Source organism: Sminthopsis crassicaudata, chromosome 4, assembly GCF_048593235.1.
Source record: "Sminthopsis crassicaudata isolate SCR6 chromosome 4, ASM4859323v1, whole genome shotgun sequence".
NCBI classification, from domain to species: domain Eukaryota; kingdom Metazoa; phylum Chordata; class Mammalia; order Dasyuromorphia; family Dasyuridae; genus Sminthopsis; species Sminthopsis crassicaudata.
The window spans coordinates 169,375,955-169,398,609 of record NC_133620.1 but is presented as its reverse complement, the minus strand read 5'-3'; the positions used below and the strand labels follow the sequence as shown (position 1 = coordinate 169,398,609).

Below are 22,655 nucleotides of genomic sequence, written 5' to 3'. Positions count from 1 at the left end.
CCACTATATAAAGAAAAGTGAATAAAAAGAAATGGACAAGAGATCCTAATGAAGAGACTCAGAGGGAATGAAATAAAAAATTGTAACATTTGATTGATTAATTTATATTAATTTAAATATAAGCAATTATAAGTTCAGTTGGTTATAGTAATAGTCAAGTCTTGGGTACAATATTTAATTTTTAATTAAATAAAGAAAAAGTCAGGGGAAATAAGCAGCAAAAGAAAACATTGTGAAATTATTTTTAAGGGCAGCAATCCTAAGTTTGAATTCTGCCATACTCTCATTGTGGGATTTCTTCTTACCATAAGTATTCTTTGTCAAACTTTTATTTAAAAAACTAAAGTTAATTTTGCTTCTGTATGAATTTTGTTGTTTTTATGAAGTCCTCCCTCTGGGATGCTGAAAGACACTAAAGGATAGCACAAAATATGAGTAAGCAATCATTCATTGGGAACATTTGTCCAGGCGTTAGATAGTCCGGAGTCAGAGACTCAGAATAGGGCTTGAAGCAGTGTCCTTTCAGGATAATTGTTGGCATCAATAGGCATTTCAAAAGAAAGCAAAGTGGTTAGTATAAACAAATAACTCAGATTTGCATTTGGAAATCTTCTTTAAGGTTTCCAACATGCTTGCCTCACAATAACTGTGAGGTGGGTCATTTAATTATTATTATCTCCTTTTTACAGATGAGCAAAACGAGAGTCAAGGTTGATTAAGGGCCCATGGTTATACAGCTATTAGAGTTTGACCTTCTAACTCTAGGGTCCCTTTCCATTACATATCATACTGTCTCACTAAATAAACATTAAATAAATGAAAGTATGAATGAGTAACAAATATAATTGTGGAGGGCAAGGTTGGTATCCCTTTCTATTTGGTTCTACATCCTGTAAGAGATTGGAACTGATTCTTTCTAGACTGTGCCTGGCTTTGGAGCTTAACTTTGACAATCCCTTTCCTCTGATAAAAACTTATCATCTCTGCCCTTTACTGGATGGGTTGGGAGTAAATGGGGGGGAAGGTGGAAATATTGCTTAAAAGCCTCTGTGGCTTTTCTCCTATGCCACCTGTTCCCTCATTTATCTCTCCCTTCTTTCTTTCCCTCTCTCCCTTCAGAGTTGTACATTTAGCCATCTACATCTTGTTATGATAATTAGATTATTGATATACAGATAAAGGAAAAACCTTCACTTCTGATTTGGGGGAGGTTTTTAGAATTATTAATTTCAAAACAGAGCTCTTGAGCTCCAAGATCAGGTCTATATTATATAGCTATTGGCCAGAGATTTGCATCTTTCCCTTTTTAAAATTATATATTTCAGCTACCCACCAAGAATAGGAGATTTCTACTTCAATTGGATGTATAAAAGTACAGCATACAACTTTCCTGAAACTCAGACTTTAAAAAATGGGTTAATGAATAGCAAGGAAGCAAACTATATGCAAATAACTGAGAATAAATGGACATGGAGATGGAAGTTGAAAAGAAAATAGCCTTTGGGACTTTCTTATAATTTTTAAGGACTACTACTCTCAGGCTCAGTCTGAATTCTTTGTTCCAAAAAATAAAAATAAAGACATCCAACCTCCACTCTCAATTACCTCATTGGCTTTCACATCTTTTCAGTTCACCTTTTTTAGTTTCTGGCAGAAGCAAACACCATCTTCTGTCATTACATGCTTCCTAATCCCTCCCAAATAATCATTTACTGGTGATTGCCCTCTGTTATTGTTGCTTCAATTTAGCTCCTTAAATCCTCAAGGAGGTTGATAGAGACTTTGACCACCCACACCAGTCATTCAACTTTTCTCCAAAAATATAATAAAAAGTGAAATTCTACCCTAGCTTCCTTGGCTCTGAACCCTCCTACCCCCCCAGCCACCACTTCCAAGCCTCATGCTCATTTGTGTGATGGTCTTTGTCCCCAGAGACAGGAGAAAATGACAGTTTTAAAGCACCTCATCTCCTTCCATTCCTGGCACAACCTGAGACATTCATACGTACCCAAAGGCTTCTTTGTTGGCAGAAACCAACATGACGGGGCATTCCAGGTTATTTTTCCTTGATAGAAAAGTAACATACTAGGATGGCACCTGGGCTACAGGGTAAATGCATTAAGAGCTCCCAAACATTCATTGTGATTTGACACTTTTTTTTAGTTCTCCCAAGAAATAAAGTGACTATTTTTCTTTCTAAATGTCATTTTCCTCACATATTTACTTTCATGCTGTACTCAATACATATGCTATGCACATAGTACCATCTTAATAAATATTTCAGTAAGTAGTCTTCTGTTTATTGTAGTACTTAATTCTATTCAAGATTTCTAAATGTCTGAAGAAGTACAAAGCCAGAAAAATCACAAGATATTTTGTTATTTTCAAAATGCACCAAAACCTTTTTAGAGGCACATAAGGAAAAGTTGTCAGACTTATTAAGAAAAACACCATTAATAGTCTTGCTTGCAAGATGATTTTTTTCCTTCTTTAATATAAAACATTCATACTTATTATCATGAATTTTTGCCGTGTGGAGCTCTATTGATGATTAGTAATGAGAAACAAAAAAATGCTTGATTTAAAACCTAGTTTAGTTATCACTATGAATACATCAAAGAAACCTGCAGAAAAGAAGAGGAAGAAGCAAAGGGGAATGTATCTTTAGAGAAAACCAAAGTATTTAAAATATATTTAAACATGAAAATGGATTCCTACATGCTATTTGGAAAGTAAGGGTTTTTTTAATTTGTTAGTAATTATTTTATTTCAAAACTTGTCAAAAAAGACTAAGATTTTGACATAGAGAAAAGGAGAAAGAAGAAAATAACATAAAGACTGCCATCTTGTGGTTAGGATATTACTAGAGGGAAAAAGAGCAATGAGCTGAAGGAATTCAAGTCAAGGGAAGGAAAACATTCTGCTCTAGACATATAAAACACTGTATTGGTAATATAACGGAAGACCTAAGATGTCTGGCTTTGTATCCTATTTCTGACATGTTCTAGCTATGAATCTCTCAGTGCTCTTGTCAACTTTCATTTTTTTTTTTACCAAACAGCATTGATAAAGTTTTCTCAATGGGCAGCATCCCTATCAATGAATTCTCAGTAAATAGAGTTCTAGATCAAAAATCAGAAAGATCTAAGTTCAAATCCATCTTCAGATACTTATTAGCTATGTTATCTTGGGCAAGACTCTTTAGTGAACCTCATTTTCATAAACCGTAAATGGAGATATTAAGAGTTTCTACCTAACAATGTTCTGAGTACTTTACAAATCCTAAAGAGCTATATAAATACCAGTTGTAATTATTCGCTATCCATAATTATATACTTTGCTTCAAATATGATCTGGTTCAAAAACTTATCCTAGTGATTCTGAAATGTCTAAATCAATGAGATGAAGTATCAGCTCTGAATAAACTTAGCTTTTGGCCTAGGTAATGAACTATGTATGTAACAACAAACTAATCATGTCATAAATAAAGAGATAAGTAACAGGTTTACCACAAGACAGGTGATAAATTTTTTAGCCACAACAACTCATGAAATCATTTACTAGAATGTGAATAGGATGCAATATGTGTTCATTGAGAAAGTACTAATTAAATCAGGCATTCTTAAAATCCTGGAATATAACATGCTATGTAATATGCTTTCATGCTATGCCCATGGAGCACAAGGTTTACCATTCTGGAAAATCTAATTATAGTACCAGCAAAAAGATTATAGATTTCTTTTCTAAGACTATATGAAGAGGAGAGCCTCATCATGTTAGGCTGTGCATTTATCAATTTATCAAACTTTTAACCATGGTAATCTGTGAAATGAAGGGGGATACAAATGGGTAGTGCTAGATTGCTTCATTACAATTCTGAAGTGACTCCAGCTAAACAATAGAAGGGGAAGAGAATGCTCTTAATCCCACTAGTTTTAGAAAATGAACACTGGCTTATTTGCCAGTGCTCTAATTTTGATATACTTTTACAGGGAACAGTGTGTTATGTATTGTCTCTCTAGAAGATTACAAATACATGGAAATATTGAAATATAGGTATGACCATAAATAGAACAGCCATGTGGAGAATATAGAACCATGTAATAAGTAACTTGGCAAATTTGCTCAGATCCCAAAGTAGGTGGAGTAAAATATGAATATAGATGGACTTAGGAATGAAGATGCAAAATAATAATAATAATAATAATAATAATAATAATTACTCAGAAAGGTCTCATTTAGCATAGACAATAGGATATCTCTTTTTATATAGACTATATTATATAGAAAGAAATTAGTTAAATACAGAAGCAACATGCCACATAAGTTGAGTGAAATTGAGGATAGAACACTTTTAAAAATCTCAGAAACAAAAATCTTTTTGAATGCACATTAAAATTCATATCCCAAGAAGCCTTTTGTAATCAACTAAGACTTCATCCCTTTGTATCCATACATTATTCTAGCAATATTTTAAAAGTTTCTAGTCAATCTGCATATTTTACCATCTTGTCTCCCTATAAGATTTTAAGATCTTTTAGTATAAGGACCACAGTCAATCTAAATTACATAAATCCCCTTATTATCGAAGACAATGTCTTGTATGATAAAGTGAAGTAAGGAAATGTTTGAAAATGAGAAGTAATCAGGATAAAAATGCTGTTACAAAAACTTTAAAAGCAATGAATTTAAAATTATGACTAGCCATAAAGAGTAGATAAAGGCAAATGAATAATGAAAATATATTATTAATGATAAGTAATTATAAAAAATTTGAAAATTATAATTTAGAAGACATATAACAAGAGGGAGAAAAAGGACAGCGAGGTAGAGCCTAGCTTTGAAGTCAGGAGGACCCAAGGCCAAATCCTGCTTTACACATGTACTACCTGTGTGCTCCTTAGCAAGTCACTTATCCTGGTTGCCTAAAAAGGTGGAGTGAGGGGAAAAGAAAATAGATATGTACAAAAAGAGATAATTTCAGAGTTTTCTAGAAAGATGTCAGATAGATGTTTTTAAAATTGTCATGGAGGAAATGTATACCTACATTTAATTACTCAGTGTATCTCCTAGTGATGTATATCCTCTACCAATGCAGGTCAGTACCAATTTGAAACATAATCTTAGTTATCAGGGACATTGAAGCTTTGCAATTTACTCTGGGACATATAACTAGTAGATGTCACAGACAAGGCTTGGATTCATATCTTCCTGATTCTGAAGTCAGCTTTATATTCTTTCTGTCCTAATACTTTTAACAATAAAATTGACTTAGTTTTATAGATTTTATTAAGAACCTTTTCATACCTTCTATGAAAAGAGTGAAAGAAAGTTGGTTTAAAAAATTAACTTTTAAGAGCTTCATTCATTAATCACTGAAAACAAAGAGATCTTGACCAGACTATCCTAAACCTAAATCTGAATCCTTCACTTGATACCTACATTACTCTTAGCAACACACATTATCTCTCTAAGCCTAAGTTTGCTCATCTCTGAAGTGGAGATAATAATGATCACACTACTTATCTTAGTACTAATGCAAATGCTTTTCAAAACTTAGAGTGCTATATTAAAGTGATTTTTTTTATTTGTAAGACTAAATACGTAGCTGTGTTTATTTTATCTTTCATTGTTGAATGAAAATAATTTGCAAGTTACATTTATATAGGACATAACTCACAACTTTGAACTTAAAAAAATTTAAAATAATTTCTAAAGGGTTTGGTCTTATTTTTTAGCAGACCAGTCATTTTTCTCTTTTAGTGTTTACTTTTCTGTGATATTTCCTAATACTTTTTCTAAAAGAACTTATTACCAAATTTAGATATATGAAATGGTTTGTATATTAAGATGATCCCTGGAATGACTTCATATTATCATAACTGAAAATTAATTTGAACTGCGAACTCTAAATTAGTAGATCAAAGCCAGAAATCACCATAGAAAATGTTGTCTATTCAGTTGTTTAGAATTGTACTGTCATTAGAATCTGGTTTCTTTTTTTTTTAAAAGGAAGACAGAAAAACAAAGACATCAGTGGTTTCCAACCAAGAAAATTATGTACAGACTGCAAGATACATGAGGAGGAGCTATGTCATATAAAACAAGGAACAGCTACATTATTCAGAGACAAATTAATATGTGCCTAAAAGTAGTACATGCTGTCTAAATATAAATGCATTTAGATTTTTTTTAAAAAAGCCCTAGTTGATTTAACTTAATTTATTTTTAAATAATTCAAGGAGAGGTATAGACAAGATACTGTAAAAGGTATTATATTCAGAGGTATACTAAGAAGATCACAAAAGTTGCTAAGGAAAAACAAAGAAAATTAAAGGTAGAAAAATAAAAGATGCCAAGAAAACACTAGAATAAATAAAAAGATATTGTCAAATACAAAAGGGAACAAATGACATAACAGTGAATCTGTTGGAAGATGAATAAGGAAAAGAATGCTGATTTAATGAAACATGGGAATAAGCACACAGAACTAAACAAATTACTCCTATCATTAAGTATTTAGCATTTATCTGTGGCTTTATTGATAGTCTGTCATGGGTGAAACTGATTCATTATTTGGGAATTTGAGCCTTGCAATTAGTTCCTTGCCCTTCTGTGGCAGTGAATTTCACAGACTGATTTTATGGCTAAGTGAGGCAGTATTTCTCTTTTTCCTGGTTTTAACTAGGGTGACCCATCACTATCATTATTTAATGCCTTAAAGGGGTCAAAAAGAGCATTTCTTGAATGGCATGATCTGTTTTGATTTTGTAGTTGTTTTGTAGGAATGAAGTTATTAATCCTCAGACTTTTGCAAAAATACTTGTTTGGGCTTTATAAATCTCACCTCTATATTTTGCACACAGTAGGCATTTAACAAATACATTTTAAATGCAGGAATAAATGGCTTTCAAAGTATTTTATTTGTGTATGTTTGTGCATATGAGTATATGTCTGTGTGTATGTATGTGTGTATATAAAAACTCAAATTAAAGTTAAGTATTGGGGGATTAAGAATCACAAAACATGGGATCTAGCATCAGAGGACCTGAATTTCAATGCTAGCTATGTTACTAAAACTAAAACTACACAACTATATAACTTAATTATTAAGTTCATTTATTAAGAAAAGGCAATATAGTATAATTAAAGAGAAAAAAAAATTGACTAGACTTCCAGAGTCCTAGGTCTGAATCCTTTCTCAGAGTCTTGATACTTGTATGATTCTAGAAAACTTACAACTAAGCCTCAGTTTCTTCATCTTTACAGTACAAATAATAATTTCATTATTTAATCTAGAACTGATGTGAAGTAAGTGCTTTTCAAAATTTAGAATGCTATATTACTATGATTTATTATTCACTCATTTGGCCCCTATTTCTTTATTTGTAAAATCCTGTAATCGTATAATCCTAAAATCTTGACTCAAGCCTTGCTTTGGCTACTAAACAGCTCTTCTATTTTCCAAAAGGCACCTCATTTTTCCTTGTCTGTTAAAAAACAAGTCTTATTCCATTGCCTCATTCAATAATTTGAGATATTTATTGTCTACTTTGTGCAAAGTGATATACTTCTGACTTCAGAAGATCACATAGTTGTGCAGAAGATACTTTGAGTTCTAGAGTCCATGCCAGTAGGCTCTAGCAAGCTTCAAAAATTTTGAGACAGAGCTCAAAAAGGAGATTTTTTAACAGTATGAACTAAAAAAATAGAATTTGTGTCTATTATTCAAGGACAAGTTTAAGTAAATAAGAAAAGGTTCATCACCAGTCCACAGTTGAGATTAGCTTTCCCCTCTAGAAAGCCATAAGGGATCGAGTTATATAAGTAAAGGAATTATATCCACTTTATACTAAGCAAAATTATGGGGGTTTTAAAGTTTAAAAGTAAAAATGGAGAGAAAAAGATGCTCTCTATCTTTGAGTCATGAAAGAGAACGAGATGAAGAAATTTATTCAGCATTGTTGTTCAAGTACTAAGGAGAGAAAGTTTCTGTCTTGAAGCAGTTTACATTCTACTAGAAAATATGGAATCTTCAAACTGAGGGCTTTGGCCTTCAATGGATTGTTTTGGTTTTAGAAGTCCCAGAGATGGTGAATGGAAAATGGGCAAATTAACATAAAAGTACTCTGAGCTCTTCAAAAGAAAGACAGTAAATTATTATGGAATATTGTTGAACCTGAGCCATAAATCCATGTTTAAAAGAAAGGATTGCCATAAGCCAAGAAAGGGAATTTGGGGGGTTTATAAAAGAGAAAGTATAGTTTCTTTCCTTGTGGTAAAATACAATATTATTCATATGACACCATACCTCCATGGAACTGTATACAATTCCAAACATAGCTATAAAATTCCATTAGGAGAATGGTCAAAGAATAGCATTTGACTTCACATTGCCCAAGTGATCTCCCAGATGTGCAATTATAGAACTCATGCATCATACAGTTTTCTCAGTTCCTCTGAAATCTTTCTGACAATTTAGATTTTCTGGGAAAGGCAGCTTCAGAAACTCTTATCTCTTATTGTATGGTAGTAACTTTCAACAAATTTAATCCAGTTCAATTAACAATTTAGTGACAAAAGTATTATGGTTACTGCTTGCAAGGGATTTACCATGTAAGAAATGGATGTAATATACTTACACAAGTAAATATGATATAAAAAGAATATGATAAAAGAAAGAGGAAGAAGGAAATTGAGAATCAGGAAGGCTTGATGGAAGTACAATTTCTTCATTGGGAAAAACAATTTTATTTTCTAAAGGCTCTTAAGTAAACCAGTTTAAAAGCAGAAAAGTAAATTACTAGAATTTGCTTTGTAGTTAAATGTTTTAGCCAACATACTATAAAATTTCTATAATTCTTTATGTTATAGACAGTTTTTTTTCATTCACTCAAACACATTTCCAATTTCCCATAACAGTAATCAGATTACCATTATTCTTCATATTATTATTAGCTAGTGAATGATAATGATAAAATTAGGTCTATGTTGTATTTAGATTATTAACAATATTTCTATTTTACCTGATAAAGTATTTTTGATATGCTGTTTCTTTAAAATTCTTGATCTGTGGGTTATTCAAATTTTCCTTGCACTATAAATTTCAAGAATATAGAAAGGAAATAAAAATAGAGAGGCCAAACAGCCTTGAGAAATTTAGTGTCTAGTTCAGCCTCCCTTCCCTCACCCCATCTTTCTCTTCCTCTCCTCAATAAAATTCACTGGAAATCTATTAATAAAATTTAAGATTGAGTTGACAAAATATTTAAAATATCAGTAGGTTTGCTTCTTAAGTTGTCCCTCCCATCCTCCCTTTGGAGAAAGATGCAATATACTACTTTTCTAAAAACTTATTTGATATTTTTAATGTGAGGTAGAATTTGGAATTTTTCTGGCAAAATCCATTATAATTAAGTCCCCTACTACCTTTCCATTCTTCCTAGGCTTTATTCCTACAAATCCTCTTCAATCCAGTGACAATGATCCCCTAGCTGCACAGCAAATCGTCCTCCAAATCTAGAATTTTCTCTTTCTTCCTCATTACTTCTAGGTTTCCATGGTTTCTGTTAGGGAGTTTCTCAGTTCAAAGAGCCTGAAATATTCCAAGAAGTATTTATTTTCACCTATATCTTCTGATTTGATATCAGCAAAACTAAAGGCTAATGTAGAAGGTAGAACGTTTAACTGGCGGCAGTTGATGAGTAGTAGCCAGGTGCCTAGCAGTACCCCAAAACAGTGGGAGAAACACTGTTTTAGGGCAAAAAAGAACCTATCATATGAAGCTGCTCAACTCTTTCCTTTATCTAGGAGGTTGGAGGGAGTTACAAGATTCCAAACATTGGAGGATGAAGGTAGAGTGGTAGGAATGGGAAGAATGTATTAGTTTTGGAGGATTTGGTCTATTCTGAGTAGGGATATTTCCCTCTAGTTTAATCTCATAAAAACCAGCAGAATATTTAGGTAAAAAGGGAGGTTTACAGTCCTGAAGGCCTCCCTAAAAGATTCAGAGTCAGAGTCTGCTCTCAGCTCTGTCTCAGCTTTCTCATATTTAAAAAGGGTAATAATGATAGCACTTGCCTCCAAGAGCTGTTGTGCAGGTTAAATAAAAGAATAAGGGTAATACTCTTAGTTCAGTGCATGGCATATAGTTAAGTGCTATATAAATATTATTATTAATCTTGTTAGTACATAGCTATTTGAGTTGTTTTCTTCATTAGGTTATGAGTAACGAGAACAGTATATCCTTACTGCTTAATGTAGTAGATGTTTAACATATATATATATTTTCTTTGATGGGTCAATAGCATGATGATAATAAGATTTTTTGGTTTCTTTTACATTATTTCATGCATTTATTGATAATATGCTAGGCTCTACTTATGCCCATCTCACTGACAACTCCTAGTTTCCAGTTTGGATTTCCCATAAAATTGATTCTTTAGCGGTAATGATATATTTCATGATCTATAGCTTAAAGAGTATTATCAGAAGATTATTGGCAAAGATATATATGAGACATTTTGTCAGGAAACAGCTTAAGATTATTGGAAATAATGCATAATTTCCAGAATGAAATCTAGACAATATTTTTTTTGTAATCTGCTATAGGTCTAATTCACTATCAATCTGTACTACTAAGAAAAAGAGAGTCTCTCTCACACACACACCTTATATGTTGAAGGACTGGTATAATGGGCTACTCATACAATTTCATGTCATAGTGTAAATGAGGAAATCTTCAATTGTTTCATTTTTTGTGTGCATTATTGTGTCTCTCTTGAGAGGTCATGAATTGCATTTTGGAGTAGTTGTATTGTAGAGTGTGACCCTTCAAACCAAAATATTTCAAGAATTTTACCATTTGTATGATTTGGATTCTATATAATACATCCTCCATGAAATGCATGACAATGAATGAAGAAAATTGCCAGTTTACTATATGGAAAATGGAAACATCTATGATGAGCATATATCCCAATTGTATACTATAATTTATATTGATAATTATAAAATCCCAGGGGGGGAAAAAGCTCTTTCTTTAGTTCTATCTACTAAGCAATATTAACATCTGAATGACAGGTACAATATTAGAGAAGAGTGTGTGGGGCTACATTTTGTCCAATTTAATCAAGTGTTGTTGTTTAAAAAAAATTAACAAAAAAATAAGCATAATAAGATTTTGCATGAATAGCATCTTGCAATTGATGTGACTATTAGAGGTGTTCCTTAATGTAGAATATGATTCTACATAAACAAATATAAATAAAAGAACAAAAACGTTACCTCATGTAAAATATAATTTGCAGAAACATCTCTTTGTCTCTCACATTTTAACCAAGTATCTCAGAACTTGGAACCATTAGGTACTGCCTTTCATGAGGCGTCAGAGTAGTACTAAAGAAGGGGCCACTCCAGTGTAATAAAAATGATATGGGATTAGTTAATTCACAGATTTATTGTTAAAAACAATTAAAGTGCCAAGCTCTTTCCTGAGCTAATACCAAGTTCTAAGTACAGATCTCTTTTCAGAGTTAGGAAAAAAATAGAATCCATTTGAAGAAACAAAAAATCTGGGATCTCAAAGGAAATTATTTTAAAAGGGAGATGACTAGTCCATCTGGTTTTAAAACAGTGATCACCAAGACAAATTTTGTGCTTGTTTTATAAATAGAAAAATAGATCAATAGAATCAACCAAATAAAAAAGAATTTTAAACAAGTAGATCCAACAACCTAATAATAAATAAACTGAAGGACATACATTTACTTTGGTAAGAACATTCTTTTTGACATGAACTTCTGAGAAAATTCAAAAATAATTTCTCAGAATTAGATTTAGAACATCATATGCCACAATAAGCTCAAAGTTTGCATGTAACCTGACTAGTGGGAGTCACATTATTTTAGAAATTAGAAGAGAACTAAATTAGAGAGGTACCTTTAGCACCTGTCACTATGGAAAGAAATCTTTTCTTTTCTTTTTTGAATATTTCATTTTATCTAATTATACATAAAAACATTTTTTTAAGTTTCAAATTCTCTTCTTCTATCTTTCCATTTTCCCCTCAACGATAAGGCAAGTACTTTGATATACGTTCTAAATGTGCAGTCTTACAGAACATATTTCCATATTAGTAATGATGTAAAAGAAAGCATACACAAATCCAGCCATTTTGGAGAACAATTTGAAACTAAGCCAAAAGGGATATGAAACTGTGCATACCCTTTGATCCAACAATGTCCAATTGGATCTATATTCCAGAGAGATGTTTTTGGCAGCCTTTTGTGTAGTGGCAAAGAACTGAAAATTGAGTGGAAGTCCATCAATTTGGGGAATGGCTGAATAAATTATGGTATATGTATATTAATATAATTGAACATTATTGCTCTATAAGAAATGATGAACAAGCTGATTTTAGAAAGATCTGGAAAGATTTATATGAACTGATAATGAGTGAAGTGAGCAGAACCAAGAGACTATTATACATAGTCCCAAAAGGATTATATAATGATCAGTTGTGGTGGACTTGGCATTTCTCAACAGTGCAGTGTTGTTTCAAGGCAATTGTAATAGACTTGGGATGGAAAATACCAAAATTCTCTCCAGAGATTGAATATGAATCTCTAAGGAGATTGAATATGATTTCAAAGCATGATATTTTCACTTTGTGTTTCTCTGTTTCTCAGGGTTTTTTCTCTTTTGGTCTGATTCTTCTAGCACAACATGACAAATATGGAAATAAAAAGAACCATGCATGTTTAATCTAAAACACACACAGAAAAAGAAAATAAAACAAAGCATTCTTCAATCTGCATTTAGATTTTATCTAGATAATATTTTTATCATAAATCCTTCCGAATTATTTTAAATCACTATTTTGCTAGAATAACTAAGTCATTCATAATTAATCATTCAATATTGTTCTTTCTGTATACAGTATTGTTCTGGTTCTGATCACTTCATTTTGCATCAATTCATGTAAATCTTTCCAGATTTTTCTGAAAGCACCTGCTTATTATTTCTTATAACACATTAGCATTTCAACACAATCAGATACCACAACTTCTTCAATCATTCCCCAGTTGATGACATCTAGGAGAATAATTCTTACTCAAACAAGGAATAGATACTCTTTGCATACACTTGAGTTAGATCAACCTTCCTATGCCCTTCCTTTTCCAGAATATAAGGGGACAATGTCTAGAGTGCAGACTAAACTCAGGATGTATTCAATCTCTTATTGTTTCTTGGAGGACTCTATCTCTGCATCATGATTTTTAAAAATGTAAACTGGACATGTGAGTTCATTGCTGTAGAGAATTCCAAATGATAAAACACCCTTTAATAATATCAATTTACTCTGGAACTTACCCTGAGCTTCTTTTGATTAGATAGGTAGATAGATTAGAAAGAAAAAGAAAAAAGATGGTTATAAAAAAGCATTTGTCAATCTGCATTCAGATTTCATCAGCTCTTTCTCTAGAGGTAGACAGAAATTTTATAAGGATTTACATATAATTGGTTTCCTTTGTGATCTAATGTATTTTATCGCAAAGATTTAAAAACCTTTACTCTGAGAAGGATATAAGTCAAAGCTGTCTAAGAAAGAAAAAAAAAAAAAAAAGGTTAGGAATCTCAGTTTATAGAGTTGCCTGGGGCACTGAGAGGCTTTTAAAAATTGCCATCTGCAGTTGGAACCAAAGAAGATTGAGACTTAAAGTTATGATTACAATGAAATGCTTTTAAAGTCTTTTATCTACCAGGATCTTCAAGATGAAAAAAAGAAAAGAAAAAACCAGGTTTAAAGGAAAAGCTATCTAAAATCACTCAAGGAAAAATCTAAGTAATCGAGATTCAAATGTAAATTCACTAAGTTAGGATTTGATATTACATTGTCTCTGTTCGCATTGGATAATATGACCCATACACAAATGTGTATAACACAAAAACAGGTAAAGTAGCCATAAACATGGATGTATGAAGTCTGACACTACTTATTAATTGCTAGGAAACATGATAGAAACCTTGGAGCTATGGTTTAAAGTAGGGCTTCTAAAACTTTTTCCATTTGTGACTCCTTTTTGGTCAAGAAATTAAGTGATCTTGGGTATATAGGTTATAAAACATATACAAATCAAATAATTGATGATAATAAATCATGAATAAATTTATTTTAAAACAATTATTTGATATACATATAATTTTACAATGTATTAAAGACAAAAGATAAATTTGCATATGAATAAAGTGGATGTGCTTATTTATTTTTACATAAAGAATTAAATCTTGGTATTATAGACATCTTTTTCTGTTACCAAATTTTTTACTACCTCCACATTCAGTTACATGACCTCTCATGGAGTCACAATCCATACTTTAAGAAGCTTTGGTTTAAAAAATTGGTAGACATCCAACAGGAGGAATATAAGAAAGATATTTCTGTCAAAGGAAACAATGTAAGCAAGGCATCAAGGTGGGAAAGTACATGGCAAATGTGAGAGGTGACAAGTTATCCACCTTGCTGAAATGTTAGAGTACCTGATCTTGAATATTAGGTCAGGGAATCTAAAATTTACTCAGGAATTTAAGAACTTAAGGGATTTAGAAATCATTTGCCTCTGCAAAGAGTAACTAAATGTTGAAGGTAATTTCAAGATAATAATATGATCAGTGAACCTGAAACATTTTTAAAAGACTACTGATACCATTAAAAATTATTATACTTATAGCTGCTAACTCTAAAGGTTCAAAGAATTTCTTAGTCTTCATTCTTGAATTGTGTTTTCATATGCAGTTGGAGAAATTGCATGATAATATTTAGAGTTAATATACCACTTATTATCCCAAGATCCCAACTTTATCACTGTTAATAAATTAGATTAAGTCTCCTAAGAAACCCCTAAGTAGAATATGATTCACATAGGAGTCTTTACCTAACATTGCACTGACTGAGTTCTATTTAAAATCCTCTTATGTATGACAATAATTTGGTTTCTTTGGGCAAATATAGAATTCAATCCCTCTGGTGCCAATTTGGATTTAAATCAGGAATTTACAGAGTCACTTTGTTATTTTTTTCTTTTCCTTTATTGTGCTTATATTTTCCAATTTTTTGCAAGTGAAAGTGCAATAGAAATACACTTACATTCATATAAATGCAAAGCCACAAATATGTGTGTGTGGGGAAAGAAAAATAAATCATTTTTAAAGGGGAAAAAAGGAAAAGAGAGAAAAATAAAATTCAAAAGTATTTCAAAGGACCATATTACTCAAAATACACTTTTCAGGAACTATCACTAAGTTAAATATAGATATAGTATTTTACTTTACACTGTTAAGATTTTATACAAATATGTTAAATGGGTCACATTCATAAAATGAGATCATATTTAAAAGCACTTTGTAAATCTTAAAATACTATATAAATGCAAGCTATTATTATAAAAGCATTTTAAATCTGAAAACAAAGGTAAGATTATATTTTGATTACTTTTTTGGATAGGATTCTGTTTGGTCATGTGATTGACGTTCATCTCAGGTTTAATGTATTTCAGAAGTTACGAGTCATTTATAGCCTCTTAGTCAATGGTAATGATCTCTCTAATGTGCCACATAATGAACATTTCCTACTTAGCAACTGAAAGCATAATTTTCTTTTTTTTCCCCAATTTTATCTTCTTTGTTTCTTAATGTATTGATTTAAAATTTATCTAAAAAATCAAGCTTATCGATAATATCAATTGAGTTTATCTGTCTAAGCCTCAACAATGTTTCAAGAGACTAGATTGTTTTATCCATATTTTTCTTCATTAAATCAAAAAATGGCAAAGCTGCATGCCACACAGAAACTAAATAATTCTTTTAAAACTGCTGGTAACATTGGCTTAAAATATTTCAAAAAAGGAGCCTCTGCTCTCTTCTTATATAATGCTCAGCACTACACAGGTTATTTTTTTAAGGTCAACAACAGCCCTCTGGTTTCCATTGAGTGTAAGAAGTAATAAAGTTTAATTGTATATTTGAACAGAGGGTGTCATTTCCAGTACATCTAATCAATAATTCATCGATTGCCTTTGGCCCAAAGTAACATTGAAAGTAAATGTAGCCAGAAAGAGCATATCCTGCTGGAGCTTCATCATATCCATTAATTACATTTTTCCTGTTTGGATCATTAGGCTACCAAGGTGACAGCAGATGGCGAACAGACTGGGCAGGATGCTGAGCGAACCAACATGAGAGCAAAGATTCTAGAAGGAACAGTTAAGGAAATTGTCCAGGATGCAGAAGGTATTTGAAGCAATACACTTCAATAATTCCCTCTCCAAAAACAGAGTGCACAAGTCTCTATGCACATGCACTGACATGACTGTGAACAGCCAAAAGTGTTTAATAAATAGTTGACTAAAGAAGGAAATTTCACTAGTACTAGATGACAGATTAAAATTTAAAGGTCTGTGTTTGAAATAGTTTTATTAAGAAATTCTGAAAAAATATCAGCAGATTGCCTATAATCTATAATCAAGTTAGGGACAAAAGCTAGTGAACTAGTGATTATGAGCACAGAAAGCAATAAATTGAAGGCATTCCTCTAGGAATGTTCTAATTCTTGAGGAAAAGCTATTATGATTAAATAACTAATGATCACCTTATGCTTTGCTCCAGTTTATTTGCAAGGCAATTTAAAAGATTTTAATTTTGGAAAAAAAAGGCTAATTTTCTCATTATAATTGGTATATTCAACTAACATTTTTATTCTTCAAAATGACTTTTAAAGTACATTAGTACTGATTGTTAATGAGCATCTGTTCCTTAGTGTTAGTATGTATCACTCAACCATAAAATAGTATATTAGCCTGCCCCTTTGTCCTCTTAGCTTCTATCAATCTGATTGAGAATCAGAGTGGAAGACATAAGCCAGTTTTGTGTAAATGTCCAGAAAGTGAAGCTTTTTAGAGATACAAAAGAGTACTGAGCAAAAGCTACTTCTTAAATACCAATATTAATTGGAAAAGTAATCTGAAACCAGTCTTTATTTTTTTAAATAGATGCCTTTAAAAAGTAATAAGAATCCATATCTTGGCTGCCATACTTTCTCATAGATTTTTGGTGTTATGCCATGCCTTATTTTCAAATACAATAGAAGAGGCTTCCCTGGAGAGTAAGGAATCATCTTAGGGTTTTCCAAAAAAGATGCCATACCTACACAGACCTCTTTAATGTAAAAGTATCCTAGTTTGAGTCTGAGGAGAATCAATATTTTAATTCTTAAAGTTTACTGTAAAAATCTGAGTCTTACATCTTTTTCAGATAATAATTTCCATCTTCCTCAAAGGGAGGGACAACTACAGATTTATCACATAGAACATTATACACAAATCAGTGTGCTTTATTTATCAATGATAGTTCCAATTTATTAGACTTTTAATCATTTCTTCCCATTAGTGCTCTGAGAAAGGTAGTTCAAATATTATCACCTCCATTTTTGAGGCAATAAAATTACTTGCCCAGAGTCAATTCAATTCAACTAACATTTATTAAGTCCCTACCTACCATGTGATAGGCACTAGTTATATATTTAGTAAAGAATCAAATCTAGATCTTTATTCTTCAAGACCATTGCCCTATCTACTATTCCATTTAATTTTATAATAATTTTGTTAATATGTTTTAACAAAACCCATTGTAAAGCTTTACAATGCTGCTGCAACATTTTTTGGCCCATTGTTCATTTAAACTATTAGTCCTATAAAACAAACTATTCCTGTAAGATTATTTCAACTAGCATCATGTTTCCTGGAACCCATTAAAGATTTTAGGCAGTCTATGCCTGTTTTAAGTGATTGATTGCCTTTTATATTTCTATAGATTTTATAACTATCTCAGGTACCCAGATGTAGAACCATCATTGGTATTACAGCAAGATGCAAATTAGAAAGAATAAAAAAAAGAAGTTTAAGAAATAAGCATTTACAAAGAAACAATTTGGGTGGGGAATAAGAACAGCAGTGATTATTACGGATGAATATTTTTCAAAAGGAGTTCTCACAAATAAGGAATAAACACCAGTTAAGTCAGATAAGCTGTATTTTTATCTTGGCTTTAGTAATTACTGCCTGTGTGCACTTGAAAAAGTTGCTTAATGTCTCTAAGTCTCTGTTTCCTCATTTGTAAAATAGGAGGACGTGACTGTGTAATCCATAAGATCTCTTCCACCTCAAACTTGTGATCCTTGGGTTCTTCCAAAAAAGGAACCTCCCAAATTGTTGATGTATATTTAGTCATTAAGATTGTAGTTCAATTTCCAAAAGAAAATATTACAAGTTAGAGCTAATTAAAAATGGAATGGGCCACTTCGAGAGGTAGTGAGTTCTCCCTCACTAGAGGGTATTCAAGCAGAGGCTGAATCATAACTTCTCTGAGATGCTCTAGCAAGGAACTCATGTACTAAGTGTAGAAGGGAAGTAGGAAAATATTACCTTTAATGTCCCTTTCTTTATCATAGGGATACATATTTGAGTTATAAGGGATGTTAGAAGCCATCTAATCCAAACATCTCATTTTACAAATGAGGAAGTTAAAGGTCTCTTAGAGCAGTTGTGGCTTTTACAGATCACACAGTTTCAGAAGTTAGTTTTGAACCTAGATCCCGATCCTTATATACCACTGTGACCTCAGTTATCATAATCAATAATCCTATAATTCAGAGCAAATCTTTATGAAAACTATATTTATATATACTTGAGACTATCTATGGCAGTACACTTTTAATTCAGTACACTTGCTATTTGCTTTTGGTCCTAATCCCTAACACTTAGCGCTTGCCAGCCCATTCAAAAGATTAATCATATAAAATTTTTTAATCAAAGATTTGTAATGAATATCTATTTGCACACTTTAAGAGTCTCTTATGTTTATGAACTGAAGAAGGAAATGGTAAACTGTCTCTTCTAGGAAAACCCTAATTGGGGTCACAAAGAGAATCTGGCTGAAACAACTATGGTTTTCCTGGCAGAGATACTGGAATGGTTTGCCATTTCCTTCTTCAGTTCATTTTACAGATAAGGAAATTGAAACAAACAGGATTAAGTGACTTACTCAGGGTCACGTAGCTATTAAGTGTCTGAGGACAGATTTAGATGTAAGATGAATCTGCCAGGCCCAGCACTTTTTCCACTGTACCACCTAGCTGCCCTAACAACACTTTTATGAAGATTTTAAATAAAGCACCAATTGCTAGGTTAATAAATATAGCCAGTGCTCAAAATACCAAGAAATGCCCTTACATGGCCTCAAACAATGAAAAAAAAATGCCTTAGACACACCAAATCATCAATGAAGATGATTATCTAAAACTCCACTCCAAAGCCTGGCAGCAAAAAACTTCAATTAATGATCTTTAAGCAAGATCTATAACTATCCATGCCTATTTCCCTTTCCATCAATGACAGTAATAACAATTAGCACTAGCAAATTCAGAAAAAAAATAGCAAATTACTTTGAGAGCTGAAAGTGGTCTTATAGATCATTTGTAACATGGAGTTTATATTTATGTATCTATGTGGGGAGGAGGGGTTAATAGAGGTAATACACCATTTATTCTGAATGCCTCTAAAGTCATGAGTTCTTTGCAGTCAGTCATCTTCAAGGATCTAAGGCATTTTCATCTAAGTATAGTTTTATAATCTCTGATTTTTCATGACTCTTGATGAGTTCATGAAGTGCTTAGTCTTGCAGCATTAGAATTACAAACATTCATCTGTGTAGAAAAGCAAAATGCATTCACTACCAAAAAACTCCAGGGTAGCTTCTGAGAGCAAATTTAGGTCACTCAATCTATTTCTCATGGCATGAGTGGAGGTTTTTTTCCCATTCATTATGAAAATATAAGAGGTACTCATTCATTTTATAGTTCTTTTGAGTGCTATGTAATTGAGAAAGCATTCACATGTGATAAAATAATGCCAATAACATGTTTATTTTAAAAGGGACTGGATGATATATTTTTGTTCAGTTAAAATTTATATGAACTCCTGCTCCCAAGCTTTTAAACAGTGAAAAATTAGAGCTCATCCATCAATATGTCTTTCTTAATAAAACAAAAATTCTCCTAAAACTAATCTGTCCTCACACTGAGAATTTCTTCTGATTGAATATTGCTTATTTTCAGAACCACATTGACTACAAAATTGGCCTTATGGACATTTCTGCCATATTTTTTACCTCTCTATTTCCTCGACTTCTATTAATTACATTTTTATTAAAAAAAAAAAAAAAAAACTTCAGTGAGCAAAGGACTGCACTAGATATTGGGGAAATATAAAGTTTAGAGAAAATATATATTACTTGCCTTCATGAAGCCTACTAACTACAAGAGGAATCATACATATAAACAGAAAATTGCATTTTTAAAAAGTGGTATGTTAAGGCCAAAGAAAGAAAATAGCCATCAACTGAATGGGTTAAGGAAAACTCCTTAGAAAAGGTGATATTTGGGGCTTTGGCAATGGGTAGCAAAAAAGCAAGCAAAAAGGATAGCAAAGAAAGAAAATATTCCAAATATGAAGAACATGAACAAAGCCACAATGATAGAAAAGAGCAGATTAACTTTTTTAAGATGGAGAGAAATCTGTTGTTGTTCCATCATGTCCAACTTTTCATGACCCCATGGACCATACCATGCTAGACCCTTCTATTCTTCGCTATCTCTCAAAGTCTGTCCAAGTTCATGTTAATTGTTTCCATGATACTATCCATGTACCTCATTCTCTGCCATTGCCTTTTCCTTTTACCTTCAATCTTTCCCAATATCAGACTCATTTCCAAAGAGAAATCTAACTCCGCTCAAAAGTATCTAAAGAAAGTTTATCTGAATAAAAAGGACAATATAGGAAAGTGTAGAGCTCTGTAGAGCATTCACTCTTCCATCACTGTCTCATGAGTTTAAGACCTAAAGTACATCAGATTTCAAAGAGAGTTATATTACACATATACGTATATGCACTTGTATGCATTCAATGCATGTATATAAATCACACATGTTTGTATATAAATATAATATATATACATATACATATATATACCTGTAAATTCATGTGCAATGTACATATATCCATTCATATGTAATATATATAAGCACACAATCTATATAGTTTGTAGGTGAAAAAATTATATGAGAGATAACAATCTTAACAGACCAAAAAAAGAAAATAAAATTTGATGATTTCATTTTTTAAAAAGATAATGAAAATAACTACCCAGTATAAATGACTAACAATAGCATCCCTTAGCAAATGAAGGTAAAGAATAGGCACTTGCATTGGTAGATGGAGAAGGTTTCACAAAACTGAACATACACTCATACTCATACTTAGCTCTAATGTTGTCCATGGGATCTTCTTAGCAAAGTAACAAGAGTAGTTTGCCTTACAGATGAAGAAATTGAGGCAAATAAAATTAATTCATTTGTCCATGGTCACACAACTACTAAATGTCAGAGGCAGAATTTGAATTCAGGTATTACTGGCATTCTATCCATTGGGACACCTCACTGTCCTAATTTTAGTTGCCATATCTCAAAATAGAATACAATAAGCAATCTTAGGGAATATATCAAATTATCTCTTTGTTGGTGATCATTACACAAACTATCATTATTTTTTTAATAACAAGACTACCCATGGCATGTTGAATTACACTTGGAAACTATAGTGATAAGCAGGTGTTAAATGCTATTATTGAATGTGTCGCTTTTATTTGCTAATCTGTACTATTTGTTTTGCACTCTGTAGCTGTAAATGAAAAAGCTATTAAACTAAATGAAACTCTTGGAGCCCAGGACAAAGCATTAGAGAAAAATCTTCAAGAACTACAGGAAGAGATTGATCAGATGATGACAGAATTGAGGCAGAAAAATCTAGATATGCAAAATGAAGTTGCCCAGGATGAGTTGGTGTAAGTTAATTTACTATAGACTTTCTTTTTCTGAATCCTACACTTGTTCTTCTTAGCCTTTTTAAAATTCTATGGATATCTCCAAAATGTCTAAGTTAAATATTTCATATATGGAGAATAAATGTTTATTTACATTCAGTGATGAAACTGGTTGCATGAAAACAGAGTGCTGGTAGAAGAAATGCTAAAAAGAGAGGGTAAAAAGGAATATTTGATTGTGGAAATAAACAAAAAAAAGAAAGAAAATGCAATAAGGAACCAAGAGAACACCTGAATTGCTATAACACTCCCCTGACACAATTATTCATAGAAATCTAACATGGGTTTCATTTTACTTCTAGCTCCTGGGTTCTCTGATGCAAAGAATTATAAATTCTTGACTATGTGAAATTTACTGAAGTCTGCACTGATATTTTAGTGGTCTAATGACTAGGATTCCAATCTCATTTAACCATTTAACATAAAATTCACCTTGACAAAGAATTATTTACTTCAAAGATAGAGCGAGAACATAGAAACATATACTCTAACTTCTTAACAGAATGATCCCTCTAAATATAGAGATATCTAGGTCTCTAGGAAAAGCAGAGGAATTAGGATCATGTTTGAATTCTATTCTAAACAACATCATTAGTCCTACCAATATCAAACCCAAATTCCTATTGGGTGACCTTCCTGGGCCTCTGTTCCTCAAGACTTTT

General features: G+C 32.0%; 1 protein-coding gene across 1 annotated transcript in view; it reads left to right on the top strand.

Moving 5' to 3' along the window:
- LAMA2 (laminin subunit alpha 2) overlaps nt 1-22,655 on the top strand; it is a 784,999-nt gene that overhangs the window by 633,753 nt on the left and 128,591 nt on the right. Inside the window, exons 35-36 of the mRNA XM_074309868.1 lie at nt 16,179-16,290; nt 21,792-21,954. Coding sequence (XP_074165969.1) covers nt 16,179-16,290; nt 21,792-21,954 — 275 coding nt within the window. The remainder of the gene's footprint in view (nt 1-16,178; nt 16,291-21,791; nt 21,955-22,655) is intronic.